Source organism: Amaranthus tricolor, chromosome 5 (genome assembly GCF_026212465.1).
Source record: "Amaranthus tricolor cultivar Red isolate AtriRed21 chromosome 5, ASM2621246v1, whole genome shotgun sequence".
Lineage (NCBI taxonomy): Eukaryota > Viridiplantae > Streptophyta > Magnoliopsida > Caryophyllales > Amaranthaceae > Amaranthus > Amaranthus tricolor.
The window spans coordinates 20,508,471-20,531,355 of NC_080051.1; the positions used below are offsets into that span (position 1 = coordinate 20,508,471).

The 22,885-nt window shown below is 35.0% G+C and overlaps 1 protein-coding gene across 1 annotated transcript; it reads right to left on the bottom strand.

Moving 5' to 3' along the window:
- Positions 1 to 980: 980 nt before the first annotated feature.
- LOC130812602 (uncharacterized) lies at positions 981 to 13,664 on the bottom strand. The gene is made up of 5 exons (XM_057678126.1): positions 13,352 to 13,664; positions 13,163 to 13,269; positions 4,415 to 4,916; positions 3,988 to 4,106; positions 981 to 3,915 (listed from the first exon to the last, which is right to left on the bottom strand). The coding sequence occupies exons 1-5, from the start codon at positions 13,607 to 13,609 to the stop codon at positions 3,717 to 3,719; spliced, it is 1,185 nt and encodes a 394-aa protein (XP_057534109.1). The 5' UTR covers positions 13,610 to 13,664; the 3' UTR covers positions 981 to 3,716.
- Between the last annotated feature and the right edge of the window lie 9,221 nt (positions 13,665 to 22,885).

Here is a 22,885-nt window from a genome sequence, read left to right on the forward strand (position 1 = left end):
CACGGTCTATTCATCACTTGATTAGTCTAATAAACTTCACCGGTGGCTTCTAGTAATCATGTCCATTACCTGAGGCGGCTCCAATCACTACTTCCTCTGTCTTTCCTCTATTTCACTCTAAAAATTCCTATATACTGCAAATTTGAAAGGATTGAATAGAATCTAATACTGATGTCAACTATATTATATTATAGGTCCTTTTTTGAGAAATCGTCTTTTGTAAAGACAGCTTTTAAGAGTTCAATTTATATTTAATTTATATTAATTTAAAAAAAAAACTGCTGGTGAAATCAAAAAACAAAAATGTGTGTCAGTTGAATGTGAAAAGTTATATAATATATTAAGGGTTATAACAATATTTATTTGAGGTTATAACATAATATATTTGGTGTTATAACAACAAATTTTTAAGAGTTATAACTAGGGATGGTCATGGGGCGGGTCTGGAGCGAGTCTGGCCAGACCCGGACCCGGACCCTTTTATTTTTTTTGGATCCAGACCCGGACCCGGACCCTTTTATTTTTTTTGGATCCAGACCCGGATCCGAACCCTAAGGGTCCAAAATTTTCAGATCCAGACCCGGACCCTACGGATCTGACAGGGTCTAGGATCCTTAATAGGTCTTATACAAAGCCTCTTTGATTTGTCAAAACTGAACCTTTTTCGAGTCTTTTTATATTTTTGTAAGCAACTTATTATCGTATTACAAACACTTGTCACAAAAAGTTATCAATCGATACACCAATTTAACAATTCATTTCAATGCCCAGAAACAAATCCATAATTAGTATCACACTCCGTAAACTTCCAAAACCATTAGAATTAAACAATAAACATCATAATTGAAACTTTAACTCAATGCGCAATCAAATTATTTCAGTACCTAAAAACAAACCAAAATTAGAATATCGCCGCCTCCATAATTTCCAAAACCATTAGAATTAAACAATAAAGACTGTAATTAAACTTTAATCTCGGCGAGCAATCAAAGTATTATACATGTACAACAAATGTGCAAATATCATCAAAAATTTTAACAAAAATAAAAAAAAAATAATAATAAAATTTAAAAGTTTAGGGTCCGGGTCCGGGTCTTCACCTTAGGACCTGGACCCGGACCCGTCAAATTTTTTTGGATCCAGACCCGGACCCGGATCCGATGGGTCTAAAAAATTAAGACCCAGACTCTTAAAAAGGGGCGGATCCGGGGCGGGTCCAACAGGGTCCTGGACCCATGACCATCCCTAGTTATAACATAATATATTTAGAGTTGTAACAATTTATATATTTGAGGTCGTCATCATCATCATCATCATCATACCCAATGTCCTGCTTGGGAGCAGGGTCTAAGTGAGGGGAGATAATGGACAATCCATACCCATACTTCCCTCACAAGAAGAACTAGAAAAAAGCGATCGATTTTACCCCCAAACATGCAGAAGCCCTGCATGATATATATTTGAGGTTATAACATAATATATATAGGGTTATAACAACATGTATTTGTGATTATAATATAATATATTTAGAGTCGTAACAATATATATTTGAGATTATAATATAATATATATGGGGTTATAACAACATATATTTGGGTTTATAACATAATATATTTGGTGTTATAAAAATACTATGCCCTAAAAACAAACCATTATATACCCAACCCCAAGTACATAATTTTAAGACCCCAAATAGGCAAATACATAATATTATAGCCCCAATACAGACTATTATATAACCAACTACATAATTTTAAGACCCCAAATACATAATAATAGGCAAAATTAATGTTCTGTAATCATACACAATTAAAGAAATTACAAATTAAAATATTATTATGACAAGTGTAAAAAGTGTAAATGACACTAAGCTTTAAAAGAAGGGAGTATTTGTTAGGAATAATATCACATACTGCTATGTCTTCCTAAACTTACCATTGAGGGATGTTGTATAAAGAGTCCAAGACGAGATATAAACCTATGCCTTATGCCCATCCATGAGCGGAATGTCAAATACCATTGGCAATCCCAACTCCATAACATAATATAGGTGACACCATAGAATGATGCTATGAAAAGACTCCACAACTCCGAGTGACCACAATCAAATGTACCATATATTTTATTCATGGCCATATTGAAGCTGACTTGCTTGTTAAGAACACCATACTCACATAATTCAATAGAACTCGTACATCTCTTACCAAGTAGACGCCCCATAGCAAGTTCTACCAAGCGTCTCTCACTCATATGCCAAGCTTCATGTGTCACAAATTAATATGATGCTCGTTGGACAACAATGAATCCATTAACCAAGCCGAATGGCCGATCCAACAAACTCAGAGAGTGACCTTTATTCCTGTCCTTCATCACTACTTAAAACCATTATTAATTTCTAATTTATCCTTATCAAGAATGCACCTGCTACCATTTCTGACCAAGCCACCAAGTGATATTAAATTTTTTGTGATTTTTGAAACATAATGAGAAAGATGGAAAAAAATAAATTCTCAAAATAAGCTTTGAAAAATTTTAATTCTCAAAATAAGCATCTTTATGACTAAGCCTAAGATCAGGTGTTACTAACGGCGAACAAATAAACTAGTCAAAAAAAGTCAAAATTCTTTAAACTCTGTTACTAATAGCAAACAAAAGGAAGACAATGTCATAGCGTTAAAAATGACAAAAAAATGAAAACAAAGTTTGTTTGCTGTTAGTAACAGTGAACAAATAATTTTGACTTTTTTTGACTAATTTTTTTGTTCACTGTTAGTAACAGCAAACATAACTGACTTCACCTTTGGCACGAAGATGCTTATTTTGAAAATTAAAATTTCCCAAAGCATATTTTGGAATTTTTTTTATAATAAGCTTATTCTTTTCAATATTTCACATAATGAACATTTCTTACTAGCCCAATATCCACAACATTGCAAACCACATTGCTGACCATTAGTATCACTCCACCTTAAACACAATCATACGTAAAGAACCAATGTCTATTAAGTGTGATATGCAAAGAAATACCCAAACCAAGAATCCATTTTTCATTGACCTACGACTTGATTCAACCACAAGGTAAATAAAATAGACAATAGCTTCACTGGATAGAAGTGCGATCAAGCGGCTAAGGCTCAGTCAAGCAAATTAACAAGCATATGCTAAGCTGGGATCACTTAAAAGTCAAAGTGTTGGGTTGGGTGCATTCATAAAACCCTACTCAATTACTTTAGATTTTAATTTTAGATATATATCAAATGTGAGTAACTAAAGTCTGATTCATGTAAACTTTGCAAAAATAGACTGTAAAACCCTACTCAATTACTTAAGCCCCCCAACCTTAGATACAAATAACACCCGAAAAGTGATGACATAAAATTGACTCTGATAATAAAATTATCTTCAATTAGAACACCGCAAGTATCTCGAAAAGAATGCTCTCCGAGTACATGTCTGCAATATCTCGAAAAGTTTTAGGAGCTAATGTACAAGTCTAGTAACACCGCAAGTATTATACTCAACATTGAAAATTGTATGAGTCGTATACAAAGCTACAAGTCTAGTAACACCGCAAGTATTGGCTGGCTTCTCAATGTTCATATTCATACAACAGACCAAGTCAAAACTCAACATTTTACGGGAACACAACTTAACACGAATAGCCTGTTAATCTGAAGAGAAGAAGCGTACCAGTAGAGCTAATGAACACAAATAATCTAAGGCACAGCTACAACATAGGCATTCCAAGCATCTTGTTGTGGAAAACTTGAGACCTCTTTGTATTTATCATCTCTTGCAGTACCAAATCCCCTGGAGCTTCTGTTTTTCTCAGTATCAGGCATCTCTTTTATCCAAAAGTGAACAGCTCTAAATCCCGCTTCTTCCAAACAGTCCCTTATCTCAGGCAGCGACCACCTGCAAATGAGTCGATAAGTTTTACACCATCGTAAAATTGTATGACATTCCAAATACTGAGGAAAGACTTACAGCCTCCAGCTATATGAAAAGGCATTGCGAATCTTTCTCTGTGGCTTTTGAAGTTGATAATGAAGACTAATCCGGGTCTTCCGTTGAATGACATCAAATTCTGCTTGCTCCCAAATATACTGTACATGATATAAAAGTAAGCACAATAACAACATTTTTCCATGAGTTGCTCAGTTGCTAACTTAGAAAACAAAACTTCGTTTTTAGTACAACATTTAAGTACAAATAACCTCAAAAGATAGCTATATCAGTAAAAATAAGCATCAACGGTAAAATTGAAATATTCCAGAAAGTCACTAAATAATAAGTTATTTTCGTGAGTTTCAGTGTATCCCAGAGCTAAAAACCAAAAGACAAAAATAAGCTTCAACGGTAAAATTGAAATATTCTTTCAGAGCTCATCCTAAAAATGTTCTGTAAAGCATACCGTAAAATTGGGAAATCGTCTGCGAAGTTTCAGTTGATGCTCAGATGAAGCACCACCATATAAATCCATGACAAATATACCACCCTTCTTGGACAAAGCGCCAAGGGCATGTTTGAAATAGGCAACAAGTTCTGGTCGTTTATGCAGGCAGCAACAACTGTAATTAAAAGCACACACAATATCTCTTGCAGGCACCGAGAAATCCTTCTTCAAATTTCCACCACTATCAGAAGCTTCTGATCCCAAAGAGTTTTCAGTGGGAACATTTATTTTGGCGTCTTCAGTCTCTTGGATAGATACATTCTGAATGAGATCCTCAGGATTCGTGTTAACAAGTCTAGCCTCAAGAGGCTGCAAAACATTTCCATGAAAGAGAGAGATTCTGGAACAGTTATCATTACCGACTCTGTTCACATTATATTTCATGCACCAAATAAGTGCCTCAAGGTCTAGATCTATGCCTAAAGCAGTCCTCCGAGGGTCAGTTCGAAGCCACTCTGTACTGTTACAGAAAATTGCATAACACTCAGATTATATGTAACAATATTGGTAGCACCTGGATCTTATATCAATTAAAATGTAATCAAAATATTCTATCAAAAAAAGAAGATATGGCATGGCCCCTTTGGATGAGGTTATAAAGAAAAAGGATGATGTTTGAAACATGATATGAAATGTCCCATATCATCCCCTCCGTATACCATCTCATACCGAACAGAAAATTATAGTAAAGCTTTGGAAACTGTTCAAGATGATCTTACTTTGAAGCAGAGCTTAATGTTTGCAAGTACAGAAGAAAATCTCAACACCATTATGACATTCTTCAATTTTGTGTGAATAAGATGATATATTTTACAGATGACTATTGAGTCTTTTCATCTATAGAAATCATTTTTGTGTAAGCAGGTAACTCATTAACCATATAGACTACATAGAAAATATTACAAAGACTCTCATTTGCATGTTTTCAAACAACTATGGTATACTTCAAGAATAAGAAAATCAAAGCTTTCCCCAACCTAAATACCAGAATGAGTTAACAGCAAAAGATGTAGTACATTCATGAATTCTAGTTTCAATTTACAAAGATTCAAGAGTCCATTTATAAGAGTCAAGACAATAGTATCGTTTTCACATTTTGAGTGGGTGAGCCCTTAGAGCTTCATACTTACCCTATCAATTATTATTATATACACATCATACTTACCCTTAGAGCTTTAATCACCACGAAACGCGACCCAAATCGCTCAAGGTGACGTCCCGGTGTAGAAGACCTTTTTTAAAAGGTATTTTGGCTTTAATTTACAAATTAAAGAATAAAAGAGGAGGGAAAACAAGATGAAATTTAGAAACCTAATAAAATTCACTTAAAACCAATTTCCTTAAGCAAAAAGAATCATTTTAATTTAATTTTGTTTTCAAATATATTTTTTATACATAATATGTCTCATACCCAATCGTTCCCGAGTCAATCTAGGTTGCGTTCCTTGTTCCTGTTCCAAACCGAATATCGTTCCAGGTAAAAATGGAGCTGAGAAAATAGAAATCAAACACAAGTGAAGTACTTCAAAGAAGTAGAATCAAAAAGTATCTATTAAGGGGGGGAATGAAAAAGACAATGCCAACTGCTACTATCACAAGGAAAAGGTTAATACTTTAAGTATATGTTTCACCTAGTACTCCACCAACACCCATTACAGAAAAGATTAAAGGACAGATTTACAAGTATGAACGACAAACAAACAGATTGTAAGTGACATAATCTCAAAGGCATGAGCAAAGTGAACAGTCAAATCTCGACTATATATAGTTAATTATTTTGCCAACTATGTTTCAATGAAGTATATATTAGTTATTGAAAATACGAAATTGTGGGTTTGTTTACAGATCATTAAGACCCATGTTCAAAGTTCTACATTCGGTTCCACAAGTATTCGAGAAAGCTTTAAAAAGAGCGTCGAGATACTGAAACAAGAGTCACAAACAATAATTACACATGCAATGAATTGGTCTATCCCACACCCTAGGTGGAGCCATCTAATGCCATTGAGGTGATAAAATGATGATGATGACGACAATGGATTGGTCTATCTTAGTGTACTCAACATCTTCCAAATTAGTCTATCATACATTGTTGATTGTACTAAGGCTATTTTCTCTGCATCCAATTAATGAGGAATTGGACTCAGCTTACTAGTGCTGAAGGGAATTATACTTATTAGAGTTGTACATTGGTAAACCTACAAGCATCAAAAATGAGTGAAATTTTGATTAATTACTTTTAGATGTTAACTTACAGTTACAAATACTAGAAATGATTGTACATTATGATTAAGTACCTAAGTACTAAATGAAGTAATTATAAATATAGTGAACTTATTAGTGCATATTATTGACGTTAATTAGTACTAAAAGTAAGATGTTTGAAGTTCAAGAGAGCATATTCTAAAGGGTTATATTAGGCTTTTCTTAATAATATGACCTTATGTTATATTAGATGCCTTGAGTCTTGGTTTGGAAACTCGGGAAAGGCATTGTCTCTCAAGTGTTTAGTTGATGAATTGCTCAAACGAGCACATAGGTCACTTAAACAAGCAAATGGAATCAGAATGAGGAGCAACTGGTAAGCTCGAACAAGCACTTGGGTTTCTCAAATAATGTATTCAAACATTGATATGTAATTACCCATTAGCCTAAACACATGCCTTAGAAAAATCTCCAATTTTATTGTAATTTCCATTTTAGTTGTCATTTGAGTTCTTGAACTCAATCATTGTTTTCATTGTCAAAAAAACCCTATAGGACCTAACGTGGATATAACCCTAGGTGAACTTCGATATATCTTGTGTATCCAGGATTATTAGTGTCAATTGTTCCTAATTATCTAACCTTTTGTTCGCCCACCGTAAATAATCTCACCTTTACATTATTTTCTAATAATTCAACATTTGCCCATAGCGCTGTGAATAATCCAACCTTTGTTTTAGTTTGTTGGCAGCTTTGTTACCTATAATCAAGAAAATGGTATGTTGTGGGCAAATATAGGGCTAATGTTAGATTATTAGAAAATAATCCAAAGGCGTAATTATTCACAATGGATGGGTGAAAGGTTGAATTATTAATGTCAATTTTTCCTAATTATTATTGCTTTAATTTCATGTTCTTGCACTTATTTTCGCAATCTTGGTCACTAATTTCAATATTCACAAGCACATCACCCTATCATTGTTCTTGGTGTTCAAGAACGTTTTTGCACATCACCCTGATACTTAACCTTAAACAACTACTGTTGATGATTGGTGACTCGAATCGAGTCTTGATCGTGGTTGAAGATGAAGTTAAGAAGAACGAGTGAAGATGTGGCTCAGAAGCTAGGCGACGATTCGTCCCTTCTAAAGTAGAGAAAGCGACGAGTCGTGGCTTTCTCACTGAATCTTGTAAATTCTTTGCGATCATAGTAAAATTATTTGATCTCGGTGCCGGTGGACGTAGCTATCACATTGATAGTGAACCACGTTAAATCTCTTGTGTCATTTTCTTATTCTTTGTATTGAATTTCTCTATTGTTTCATTATTGTTCATCGATTCTTGCCTCCGCTGTCGCACAATAATTGGTATCAGAGCTTAGGTTTAAGTCCATGGAGAGTTTTTGAGTGAAACAATGGCGGGAAAAATAGCTTCGGGCTACGGCAAATAAAGATGAAGGCTCTGTTAAAACAACAGCAAATCCGGCGTCCGTTGGCTCCAAGGAATACTACTGCGGGGTCGAAAGACGGACTAACTGACAGGCAATTAGCAGTAATGGAGGAAAAGGCTCATTCTACCATTTTGCTAAGTTTGGATGATCATATCACCACGGAGGTCGCTGATCAGATCGAAAGATGGACTAACTGACAGGCAATTAGCAGTAATAGAGGAAAAGGCTCATTCTACCATTTTGCTAAGTTTGGATGATCATATCATCACGGAGGTCGCTGATCAAGCTACAGCAGGGGAATTATGGATGAAATTGAAGTCATTGTATATGACTAAGTCGCTGACCAACAAATTATTGCTGAACTAGCGGTTGTTCAACCTCCGAATGCAGTTAGGTACTCCCTTACGGGAACATCTTGAAAAACTTAACTCTATTTTACTACATTTGCGTAACTTAGATGTTAAGATAAATGATGAGGATGCTGCGTTGATTTTACTTGTGTCTCTAACGTCTATCTATGAGAATTTTGTTGAGTCTTTTGTTGTTGGTAAGGACTCACTGACCTTAGAAGAAGCAAAGGCAACACTTCATATTAGGGAACTTCGTCAGAAAGCTATAGGCGATAACGGGGAGAGTGGCAGTGGGTTGTTTGTTAAGTCCGGGAAATCTAAAAAGAAAAAGGGGGTTAACAAGGACAACAATATTGGGTCGGGTGTTGAAAATGGCAATGAAGGATCAAGTAAGACAGCGGGAAAGACCTGTTATTACTGTAAAGAATCGGGTCACTTTAGGACAAATTGTCCGGTGAGGAAGGGCAAGTCCCAAGCTGCTGTAGTTGAGGAAAAACCGAAGGAGAACTATAATTCGGAGGAAGACTTGGCATTAGTGAGTTCTGCTAAGTCTGGAGATCTTTCTGATGATTGGGTTCTAAATTCGGGGTGTTCGTTCCATATGAGTCCGCGTCGAGACTGGTTTGACAAGTATGAGTCTTGCAATGGGGGTAAAGTTATTGTAGGTAACAATGCACCTTATACGATTACGGGTATTGGGTCCATAACATTGAGGACTAGTGATGGGCGAAAGTTGACATTGACTAAGGTGCGGCATGTCCCTGCTTTGGGGAAGAATCTGATTTCATTGGGTACCTTGGATGATCTGGGGTATAATGGAGTGTTTTCGGATGGGAAGCTGTCCATTTATCGAGGTTCGGAGTTGGTACTTAAGGGTATCAAAAGGAACACCCTCTATGTCTTTGAGGGTGTTACACTGTCTAGTTCTGCGGTTTGTGCATCGGTGTCTCACCAGGAGATGAGCAAGATTTGGCACATGAGGCTTGGTCATATGGGGGAGAAAGGGATGCAGTTATTGTCTAAGAGGGGTCTACTATCTGGGATCAAGGTTGCCAACCTTGAGTTTTGTGAGCATTGTGTGTTTGGGAAGAAGCACAGGTTAAAGTTCAGCAAGGGTACTCACAATACTGATGATGTGCTCGATTATATCCATTCAGATTGCTGGGGTCCATCTAGGGTTGAAGGTATGAGAGGTTTCCGCTATTTTGTGTCATTTGTAGATGATAAGTCCCGATACACATGGCTTAGGTTGCTTAAGTCAAAGGATGAGGCCTTCAAAGTTTTTAAGCAATGAAAACAGGGTAAGAAGATCAAGAAGCTACGAACAGACAGTGGGCTAGAGTTTTACAAAGAGGAGTTTAATCCATTCTGTGTAGATGAGGGTATTGGTAGGCATCATACAGTCAGGATGACACCACAACAGACTGGTGTTGCAAAGCGGGTTAATCAGACACAGCTTGAGAGAGTTCGATGCATGCTCTCTAATGCAGGGCTTGGGAGGAGGTATTGGAGTGAAGCTGTGATGACAGTTTATTATATCATCAATAGGGGCCCTCATTCGGAAATTGACTTTAGAATTCCGTTTGAGATTTGGAGTGGTAAGTTGCCTAGTTTCTCTAACTCGAAGATCTTTGGTTGTGTTGCTTATTATTATGTTAGTGGGGGTAAGCTGGATCCACGAGCGAAGATAGGGTGTTTTGTTGGGTACGGTGATTGTGTGAAGGGGTTTAGGATCTATTCACCTTCGAAGGGTCGGGTCATTCTTAGTAGGAATGTTACTTTCGATGAGAGCACCATGTATTCCAAGAAGAACTCAGAGTCTTCTGATTTAGGGAAGGAATGGGAGAACCTACTACAAACAGATGGGGTACTTGAGGTACATCAGTTATCCATTGCTGATTTACCTCGAGTGCAATTTATTGATGATGCTGCTGAGATTCCAGTGCTGCGTACTCCTGAACCTGAGGATGTTCCATCTTCTATTAACTCTGGGGAGGAGGTGGAGCATTCTAATCAGGGGTCATCTCGTCAGAGGTGGAGCATTCTAATCAGGGGTCATCTCATCAATCTGACACCATTCTTGAGTGACCTAACGAGTTATCAAGAAGCCTGGTAGGTTGATTGAAGAGATGGAAGGAAGAAATTGCTTTGTTGAGAATTTGACAGGTTATGCATTGAGTGTAGCTGATGATGTAGAGTCATATGAACCTGCCAAGTATAAACAAGCAATTAGTTGTAGTGAGTCGGCGCAATGGCTTGCTGCAATAGGTGAAGAGATGCAGTCTCTTTACAAGAACAGAGTGTGGGAACTTGTGAAGGTACCAGAGGGGAGGAAGCTTGTAGGGTGCAAGTGGATTTTTAAAAAGAAAGAAGGGTCATCTGAATCTGAGAAAGTTCGTCTTAAGCTAGGCTAGTTGCAACGGGGTTCAGTCAGGTAGAAAGGGTTGATTTTGTAAAGATATTCTCACCGGTGGTTCAACATACTTCTATTCATGTGCTATTGTCAATTGTAGCACATTATGACCTTGAGCTGGAGCAGCTGGATGTTAAGACGACTTTCCTCCATGGTGATTTGGAGGATATTTTGATGAAGCAGCCCGAGGGATTCGAGATTCCGGGAAAAGTACACTATGCTTGCAGATTGCTAAAGTCATTGTATGGACTTAAGCAATCCCCTCGCAGTGGTACAAGAGGTTTGATTCTTTTATGGTTTCGCATGGATTTGATAGGAACTCTTATGATTGCTGTGTGTATCATAGTAAGCTGGATGATGGTTCCATGATTTATCTGTTGTTATATGTTGATGACATGCTTGTTGCCACAAAGAATAAATCTAATGTTGCTAGACTTAAAGAATTGCTTAGCTCGGAATTTGACATGAAAGATTTGGGTCCAGCTAAGAAGATTTTGGGTATGGAGAACTATAGGGATCAGGTTAGGGTAAGCTTTTCTTGACTCGGAAAAGTTACATTGAAAAGATTTTGTCTCGTTTTGGGATGGAGAAATCGAAGCCTATAAGTACACTAACATCTGTGAGCTGCAAATTGTCTTTGTCTATGTCACCTCAAATTGAGGAAGAGTTGGCGTATATGTCTAAGGTCCCTTATGCCAACACAGTTGGTTGTTTGATGTATGCTATGGTCTATACTAGGTCGGATAGTGCGCACGCTGTTAGTGTTGTGAGTAGGTTCATGACTCGACCTGGGAGAGAGAGCACTGGCAGGGAGTGAAAAGGATTTTTCGCTATTTGAGAGGGACAACTGATATTGGTCTTGTGCATGGGAATGGTAAGGAGTGTTTGGTAACTGGGTATAGTGATTATGATAATGCAGCTGATATGGATACCAGGAGGTCGATGACCGAGTATGAGTTCACTTTGGGTGGTTCTGTGGTTAGTTGGAAGTCTACATTTCATTCTTCAGTTACATTGTCTACTACTGAAGCTGAGTATATGGCTTTAACTCCTGCAGCTAAGGAGTCTATTTGGCTAAAAGGCCTTGTTGTGAACTGGGTATTGCACAGGATTTTGCTACGGTGTATTGTGATAGTCTAAGTGCCATTTGCTTAGCTAAAATCAAGTGCACCATGATCGGACCAAGGACATTGATGTCAAGTATCATTTCCTGCGTACTGACAAGAGAGTATGGGTAAAGAAGATCGAGACCGTTGACAATCCAGCTGATTTCTTTACTAAGTCTGTTCCATTTAGTAAGTTTAAACATTGCTTAGACTTGCTAAATATTGATTACTATTTGATGTAGTAGGCCCTTAGGGGCGGTGTGGGGAGCTCCTATTGTAGGTATGTTGGTCTTAAGGTGGAGCTTACCCGGGGCTTGTGATGCAGGTGGAGCATTATGAGTTGTTATTCTTGGTGACAAGTATGTGATGGGTCTTGGTTGGAGACTTGTGGGGATGGATCTTGATTGAAGACTTATCAGGATATATGGCTTATGCATGAGCTTTGCATCGGGTTTGGCTTGAGATATGTTCACTATGTGTAGATGGGATCGTTTGCTGACTACGAGTTCTCGTCAAGGTGGAGATTGTTGATGATTGGTGACTCGAATCGAGTCTTGATCGTGCTTGAAGATGAAGTTAAGAAGAACGAGTGAAGATGTGGCTCAGAAGCTAGGCGACGACTCGTCGCTTCTAAAGTAGAGAAAGCGACGAGTCGTGACTTTCTCACCTTTCTTACTGAAGTAGCATTTTTAGGTCAGTAACTTTGCCACGAGTCGTGACATTTTGGAGACGACTCGTCGCTTGTTGCAACGAGTCGTTGCTCACTGGAGACGACTAGTCGCTTTTTGACGGTTATGCGTTTTCCTTATTTGCTCGTGGGTTTTTTGCCGGTTATTTGAGTTTCTTGGAGCCCAAGTATCTTTTAGTTAGGTTATAGTATATATATCTCCTCCTATTAGTGCTAGGGTTTGATGATTCACAAATTGAGAGAGATCACAAGAGAGCCATTATTATTTTTGAGTGTGATTGTAATTCATCTTGTAAATTCTTTGCGATCATAGTGAAATTATTTGATGTTGGTGCTGGTGGACGTAGCTATCACATTGATAGTGAACCACATTGAATAATTTCTCTATTGTTTCATTATTGTTCATCGGTTCTTGCCTCCGTTGTCGCAAAACAACTATCTTGCTCAAATTTTGTAATGCAAATAACAATTTAGGATGATAAAGTAAGTAGTACCTTAGAAGAGCAGTGCCACAAAAATCCTCCTGTAGATGAAGAGGAGCTCTCCCACCAACATACATCAAGAAGAACTTTTGCAAATAGCTTATATCCCCTTTTGGAGACTACATCACAAAACACCCATTAACATTATCACCCAAAGAAAATCAACAACTCAACCAAGAACAAACAAAAATACAAACAGACCTGAACAGATTGTTGATAGAGAGAAAACTTTGAAGGTATTGAATCATTATCAATAGAATATGGGAGATTTTCTGGGTCATTTTGTACTTCATGTTCTTCTTCTTGGTTTTCATCGTCGGTACTACAGTGAGGAGAAGTTGGGTTTCGATCAAAAGAATCATTAAAGCTAAAGTCTTCTTCTTCTAGACATGAATGGGAGTTCTTGTGACGATGTGAAGACCCCTTTTGATTCCACTGCTTCTTGCTGTTTTTCCCCATTTTGAGCAGCAGATCGAAACTGGGTTTTTTCTCTGGGTTTTGAGGGGGTTTTTTCTCTGGTATATTTGGTTTAAATTTTATTTATTTATATACACGCCATTTCATTTTGTTGATTGTGTATATTGTTTTTTTTTATTATTATTTTTCTTTTTTTCACAATTTTAAAGTATAATGCGAAATTAATATCTATATATGTTACGCAAAAACTTGTATGTGGCTGCTTCTTGCGTGCGGCCAGAAAAATTTTATATTTGTTGAATTCAAGCCTTAAAATAGCCATTTTAAAATTTAAAAAGTCAAATCTAATACTTAAAACCCTACTCCAAGGCACAAACGTCAATCTTTCTTCTCAAGAGGCTTAATTTAATTTTTTAGCTATTGACTTCAACTCTTAAAAAACTCATTTTACCACTTAAAATGTTAATTCTAACTCTTAAAACCTTTACTCCAACCCTTACTTTTTTATTTTACTTACCTACTCCAATTGTAATATATTCATTTCAAGATTTAGAATTTTATTTCTGGTTTAAAATTTGTCAAATTCAAAACTTAAAATGTCTTTCCAAGGTTCAAAATTCAAACTTTAAAATGACAATTTTAAAATTATGGGTTGAATTTGTGAGTGATCGCACATATGCAGCTGTCTCACAGGAAATTTGTTGTACATTTTATAAGAAACTATATAAAAAGTATAAATTAAAATTATATTCGAAAAAAAGTATAAATTTAAATTATATCATCAAGAAAAATTTAGTACTTTTATTGCCTGTTTGGTTATTGGTGTTAAAAGATGGTAATATGAATGATTTATAGTATAAATATTCATAAAATGTACTCATTCTCATGGATAATGAAAAATTGATAATAAAAGAAATTCATAATTTTTCATTATCACCTAATATCACCCCTTCAAATAATAATGCAATAAAATGAATTTATGAAGAAAATGAGTTAATTGGAGTACAAAAAGCATGACCAATTGACCATAAACTTATTAAAAGATTCACGCCAAAATTAGACTAAATTTTCATTATCGTTCTTACTATTAATACCGATCATCAAACAGATCGTTAAGTATTAATATTCAATATTAATATATTTAACTTTTGTATATCATGAAAACCATGTTTAAATTTCTCTCTACATGTACGAAATATTTTAAATAAAACCTTTAAAATGAATTACTCTATAAACAATATATTATACTCCCTCTAATTCAAAGTTAATGTCCTTTTTGCTTTTTGGATACTATTCACATTGCACTCTTAGTTTGTATTTAATTCTCAATGTATAAGTTGTTTAAATATAGTTAAATGAGATTTTGTTTGATTTGTTACAATATGAAGGTTATAGATATCAATTTTTTATATTTTTTATTTATGCACAATTAGAGATAGTATGGATAAAATTGGTAAAATAACAAACATATAAAAAGCAAATAAAATATTAACTCTGAATTAGAGGGAGTAAAACTTATTTAAATTCCTATGCAATTGCATCTATTGACTATTATAAAGAATATTGACTTTATTTTAATTTAATGAAAAAATATATACTTTCTCTCTTTTGATTTAGGTGCAACGTACTCTCTTTGCACAAATTTTAAGAAAACACATTGTGTATAGCAAAATGACATATTTACCCATATCACATGGGTTCCAAAAGTCTTGTTAGTACAAAAGGATGGGATTATGTCAGTATAAAAATCAGAATACCAAACCAAAAACATCGAACCCATTTTGTTTCTTCTTCAAAGCTTCTTTTTTTTTCATTGAAATGAAAAGATAATATCAAATAAAGTTTAAATCAACCGATAAAACCCCAAAAAGTTGAAGATGAAGATCAACTTGAATACAGAAATGATTAGAAATACAGTTGAACATGAAAATAAACCCAAAAAAATTGTTTACGAACTCGTAAGATGAAGATGAAGATAAACCCCTAAAAACTGATAACGGAAAGGAGAAGAAGAAGATGAAACTGATTAAAAAAGAATGATCAACATAAGTAAAATCCCCTAAACTGATAAAAACCCCTAAAGATAAAAACAATAAACCTGATTTTGGGTTTATAAGAGGGAGGGAGAAATGAGTGATATTGAGGGAGGAAGGCGTTTTGAGGCAGAAGAAGTAAGATGAATCTTATTTAGAGTTTATAAGAGGCTGGGAGGAAAGAAAGGTGAAGATGAGCATCTAGAATCAGTAAATAATAAAGGGGTTAGAGTTTTAGTAATTCTATTTATGGAGGGGTAATTATTGAATTTAATTATTTAGTTAATTGGGAAAAAAGTTTATTGAGTTATTAAATGTAGGTAGTGTGTAGTAGTTGAAAATAAAGTAATTAAAGTAAAAATGTGTAATTGATAAAGATATATATGAAATAGAAATAAAGTAACACTAAAGTAGAGAATTATGTAGCTGCTCTTTGCCAAAAGAATAGTATTGTAAGTAAAACGAAACATCCATAAATAAAAGGTAAAATTGTTTCTAAAAAATCAACCTTTTAGCCATTTGCAAATAAAGGGTCAATGTTTTATTTATTCAATAAAAAGACAATATTTGTCTCATTTTTACAACTAAAGAGATAGTAGGTAAAACAACCTGCTGTGACCGGTTAATTCGAATTTTTCTTAAAAAAAACAGAAATAAAGTTCCTACGCTAATAAATTCTTCATCTTCATTGTAATAAATTCACAAATTAACATGAACCTTCTACCAGAATATTGTTCTGCCGTCTCATTGTTTCAAAGCACCATTCCACAAAACAATTTAAAACCAGTGCCAAAAAATCAAAACAGAATATTTTTCTGCCACAACATTGTTTCAAAACAAAACAATTCAAAACAGACCCATTACGTTACAGCAAAACTACTAATGGCAGTACACTGTAATTCAAAACTGACCCATTACATTACAGCATTAGCTAAATGATGCTTGAGTTTGTTCAGTTGATGCTTGAGTGATTGAGCTTGTTCCTGCAACCTAAACAATTCAATACAATTAAGTCATCATTATACACAAATAAGATGGTTCATTATGTAAAATAAGATGCTTACTTCGGATGTGGATGTCCTACCACCGTTGCACCCTGCTTGTCCAGATCTTCCCCCTCTGGACCCTACACCACTATGGATTAACCTTCCATTTCTACCTATTCTTATTGGTTGAGCTCCTCTTTCTTGTACATTCTCTGGGATTGTTGTTATAGAGGTTGATGCCTTTCTTGGTCTGCCCCGCTTGCGTGGAGATTGTGGTGGTTCATCATTAGTTGGCAACCTACCCTTGTTTGGACATTTCTGTTTGTTGTGACCCTTAACCTTGCAAATGCCACAAGTCATTTTCATATCGTGCCTACTCAGTCTTCCTACCTTTTTTGGGCTTTCATGGTGATCTTTCCTCCTATTCAAGCAAGGTCTACCAGACCCTATTTTAATAGGTGGAGGTGTGAGTGTAAGATCTGTTCTAGGCCAAAGGATTAATGTAATCTTCGGGAGTTTTACGAACAAAAGAGATACAAGCAATAGTATGTCGGCATGGAATCCCTGTCAAATCCCACTTTCGCCATGTGCGGGTCCTACTTTCTAAATTGACAGTCATAACATCACCCAAATAATGACTACGCTGGAAGATCGTATTAGTTGAAGGGATAGCATCATAATTCTTAGCTTTCTCTTTCTCCTTTTCTAGTCTAGCTATAACCCTAGTACCATAATCACCTTTCCACATACTAACATCTCCTTTTTTAACATATAACTGTTGCATGTCTTGTGTTATAATGTCTTCCAACATGTGCATAATGTGTTTTGTTCGAGCAGTGATAATATATCCGTTAATTGTTTCTGCCATGTTATTCACAATGACATCAACTTTGTTGTGGATGACATATATGCCCTACAAAAACAAGCAAGGTTGTACCTCTTGAAACCATCCACAACTGCTGGCAATATTTTCTCCATTTCCACTAAAGCATCTTCAAAATCAGCCTTATTGTATGCTTTAACTGCCTTCCAAAACAGAAGCTTCAACTCCTCACCCTTGAATGACTTGTGCGCGTAAATGTGTCTAGCACAATGTCTGTGTTCAGCTTTAGGGAACACTTTAGCAACATCATTTAATATTGCCTAAAATAACATATTATGGAAGAATAAATGACAATATATAACAATTATGTAAAAATAACTGTCAGAATACAACTAACTATAGCTGACTAACCTGGTGTTCATCTGATATAATAACCAAGTCGTTCCCATCATCTAAGTTGAGAAAAATCTAAAGATTTTGTAGAAACCATTCCCAACTTTCATTGTTTTCACCCTCTACAACGACCCATGATATTGGGTACATTTGATCATTGTGGTCTCTCCCAATAGCACTTAGTAGTTGACCACCTAAAAAGGTCTTTAGGAAGCACCGAAGCACGTATCGATACAAACAACCTTCCTGCATCCCTCTAACCATCCATGTTTCAACCCCTCAAAACACACATGCAGTCTTTGAAAAACATTAGCATTATCAACTCTCGTGGGATCAGCGACAAGTTTCACCAAGCTTTGTGGGTTAATGTGTTTCAGAGCCTCAATGTAACTACCAAGCTTGGTGTAGTGCTCTAGCGCACTACCATGAAGCATTCGATGTGCATGATACTTGACTCTATAAGAAAAATCCTTATTAACAAGAACACCAAAGGCTTTCTTAATCATAGGAATTATTTCTTTAGCTTGCCAATGTGGTCGAACCTTGAACACCTCTAAGAATTGCTCTGCTACCCATCTGGATTTCATTTGCCTTTTCTTTTTCATGTTTCTTGAACAGTTATGCTCACCATCAACTGATTTAACAACATACACAACTCTCCTTGAATCCCATCCACCATACAAATAAAAATTGCATCTTTAGACACATTTCACAGTGATATTTTATTTTCTATGATTATTACTAGAGGTTATTGTGATATTCCTTCCCTGTAATATCCCATACTTTGCCACAACATTCTTGAAGCTTTGCCTAGAGGTGAACCTTTGCCCAACAACCCATTTAAAGCACTTAAAATATGTATTATCTCCAAGTAAAGGCCCTCTTTTTCTTAACCTGCTCTCATCACCAAAAAACCCTTCATCTGAACCTGGAGGTGTCTCAATATCATCTGAACTGTCCCCAGAATCAGAGTTTACATTTTCTTCCTTAACATCATTTTCCAGATCTGTTTGTTGAGCTCCATGCGTACCTTGAGTAGCCTCTCTTTGCACTCTTTCTAAAGAATTGACAAGCTTAGAAATTTTCCCTCCAAACTTGTGTCTAGCAGCTACGAACTCTTTATCACTGGATCCTTCAACATCTACTAACTCATCCACTAAATCAACATCCTCTAATTCATCCTCACTACTCACACTATCATCAAGGCCTACTTCATAATCCTCATCTTCTGAACTACTACTACCAGATGCACTCCCCTCTACGGATTTATCTACAAAATCAGAATGAATTTCAGGCTCAAGAGGGTGGTCAACATTAGTATCAGGGAATAATGCCCTTTTGGTAGTAGTGGCTGTTGGTAAATTGCTCCTAGGACTTCTCCTCAATGCTATATTAGTACTCCTTCTAGGGGTTAACTTTTTGGGCTGGACCTTTGGTTGATCAAGTGGTCCTTTATCAAGATAAGTTACAGGGAGTGCTGAAGTTGGATATTTATGAAGCACATACACATTCACTGTCCTAATTTGAATTATTGCATTATGTAACTCATTTTCCCCATCTATCTTCCTTAAGCCATCCTTTAAAGTGTAACCTGGAAGCAAGTAAAAAAGCCCTTTTTGTAACACCCTCAAAATAGGTCGAACTTTTGAAAACACCTTTAATGAAAAACATGAGCCAAAACCTACTCATGGGAGTGTTACCGCCACATCTATTTCTAATAAAATAAATGTAAGGCTTAACGACTAAGAAATAACTTAATAACTTCAAAATCAAACAAAGGGTCTTACAACATAAGAAAAGACTGAAACGTAATATATGTCCATATAAAATTTAAACAACTTAAGGTAAATTTAAACTGAAATACGACTCTAATAAAACCTATGTTCTAGGTGATCCTCACTCCACGATTCCCACGCAATCAATAACCTGCAACATAAGAATGCAAGAAAAACAAGGGAAAAACTCCCAAAATTAGGAAATTGAGTAATTCCAACTCCATCCCATAAAACGATTAAGTTTGAAAATGATTTAAGAAAAATATAATCAAATTGAAATAATTTTAGAAAATAATATATAGCTGAGTTTAAAAAAAACAATTTGTGAAAACAATATATATAATATCACATAAACCAATTTATTAATTTGATACTTAATAATGACAATCACATAATCAATTTTTAATTTGAGGGAACGACAACGCCAGTAGGCCGAGGCTTTACCCCTATACCTACTTCATCAAGAGGTCGTCACCCCAAATAATTCAAGGCCAGCAGATAGTCTCAGGGAACCCTAGTGCGCACACCCCTTCTACTTGGATCACAACAAATAGAAGGAAGACCAAACATCGTATCAAGTATCAGAAATAATAATACCTGTCGGCAGCTATACTAACCAAACAAGACAACCTGTTCATCACCCTTATACTTGGATCACAACAAATATAAGAGCTTCATTTCCCTCGTGTTACACTTTACGTGATTTAATATATTTTAATAATTAGTCGCGAGCACACAAACATATAATCAAACATACATTATACATTTTATTTTATGATCATAGGTTTTCCCAAGAAAAAAATATATATCTCAAGAATATTCATTTGCAATATTAATATCATAATATTTTTCTCCCAAATTCAATTGCATTTAAAATTATTATTAAAATAATAACATAACTTCATCAAAATAATAATATTATAAGTATTTCTCTTTCAAATTAAATCGTATCTAATTTTGTTATCGAATAATAATATAAATTTTATCAAAATAGTAATTATAAATTCAAGTTTGACAAAAATAATAGTAGATATAATTTGTAAATATATAAAACATAATATCATACAAATAATCTATATAAAATCATGCATTCTATTTAAACACATTAATTATCACTTAACACATAATATTAATGGGATAGTCCTAATTAGATGGACATTGAGAATTGCCTTGTCACGCGATCCTAAACAAACGTGCGCTCTTAATAATCTTTGTCTACGAATTCGCTGTCTACACGATAAAATAATATATCTCAAATTAATACCCCGATCAACCCAATCGAAATAAATAAATTAAAAGACTCTCGATTTATATTTTTGCAATTTATTTACAATGACAAATTTTAAAATGTAGTTAAAATTTTAAAGATTAGTAGTAATAGTTTTAAAAGAAAAGGACGAAGTTTAAATAATAAAAGGATTATAAAAAAAGAATATATACATATATATATAAAGATGCTTTAGAAAACTTAGGAAATTTGGTATTGGTTACCAATACTCACGAAAAGAAACGAAACAGGGGAAAGAAGAGAGAGGAGGAGAAAAGGAGAGAGAGAGAAAGAGGGAGAAGGAAGAAGGTGCCGGCCGGCGGTGGCTCTGGTGGCCGCCGTCACACGCCGGTGGTATCCCGGTGACCGCCGTATCGCCAGAAAACTAAGGTCAGAAATACTTTTTTTTTTTCATTTTTCAAATAAAAGATGGGTGTTTTTCAATTAATAGCATAAATTTTTTTGGGTTTTGAATAAAAAAAATTTCTAACAAAAGATGAAATTCATACCTTTAATATCAAAACCTTGCCTTTTCTTGATTAAATTTTAAGCAATTGGAAGATGGAGAAAGTAGTTTGTGGGAGAAAAATGAAGTGTGAGTAATAATGTGAATGAATTAAGGGTAATTGGTTTAATTTATAGTGGATAAATAAGGTTAGTTATAAGATTTAGAGGGAGAAGTGAGAAGTTATTTGTTATTGGGGAGTTATATTTTTTTTAAAAAAAAAAAAAAAACGGATGCTACTTAAAAAAAACGGATGTTACACTTTTATACCTCTATCTCCATCGCACTTATTAGCTAAACTCATCAAGTAATTCATAGACAAATCATCTGGATCTACCTCCATTATTCTACCAAAACCTCCAATATAACTAATACTATCTTTAGCTTCCTTGAATTTACCCCTGTACCAAATTTTAATAGATACTTTTTCATTCATCATGTTCACAATTGCCAGCAGTGTGGATGATTTGAAGAGGTACAATCCTGCTTGTTTTTGTAGGGCATATATGTCATAACAGAGTAAATTCCAACAATTACACAAAAATGCTAATTTTTAATGTGTTTAACCAAATTCCATCATAAAAGAACAAATTTCAACAATTACTAAGCAAATTCTAACAATTACATAAAAATCCTAATTTCTAATGTGTTTAACCAAATTTCACCATAAGAGAGTAAATTCCAACAATTACTAAGCAAATTCCAACAATTATACAAAAATCCTAATTTCTAACATGTTTAACCAAATTCCACCATAAGAGAGTAAATTCCAACAATTACTAAGCAAATCCTAATATCTAATGTGTTTAACCAAATTCCATCATAAGAGAATAAATTCCAAAAATTACTAAGAAAATTCCAACAATTACACAAAAATTCTAATTTCTAATGTGTTCTACCAAATTCCACCATAAGAGAACAAATTCCAACAATTACTAAGCAAATTTCAACAATTACACAAAAATCCTAATTTCTAAATGTGTTTAACTAAATTCTACCATAAGAGAATAAATTCCAACAATTACTAAAGCAAATTTCAACAATTACACAAAAATCTTAACTTCTTATGTGTTTAACAAAATTCCACCATAAGAGAGTAAATTCTAACAATTACTAAGCAAATCAACAATTATCAATAAGGAGACATCACTTGAAGAAATTTAGAGTTAGAAACTTACTTAGGTTGTGATATTTTAGTGAAAGTCAACTTTGTCCTAAATTTACATTTGTGTTGCTATTGGAGAAGGATTAAAGGGACCGATTTTTTGGGTTGAAGATGCAGCAACTGGTTTGGCAAGGACTTGAAGATGCTGGTTTTTCGTGGGTTGGAGATGCGAAATCAAGGTGAAAGATGCACACTGTTTTCGTGGGTTTGCAAGGGAAATGAAAGATGTTTGCAAGGAAATTGAAAGATGTTTGTGAATTGGAAGAAGACAGAGACAAATATGTTCTCGAAATAAATATTAACCGGTAACCAATAAACTATCTCTTTAGTTGCAAAAATGAGACAAAGATTGTCTATTTTTAAATAAATGA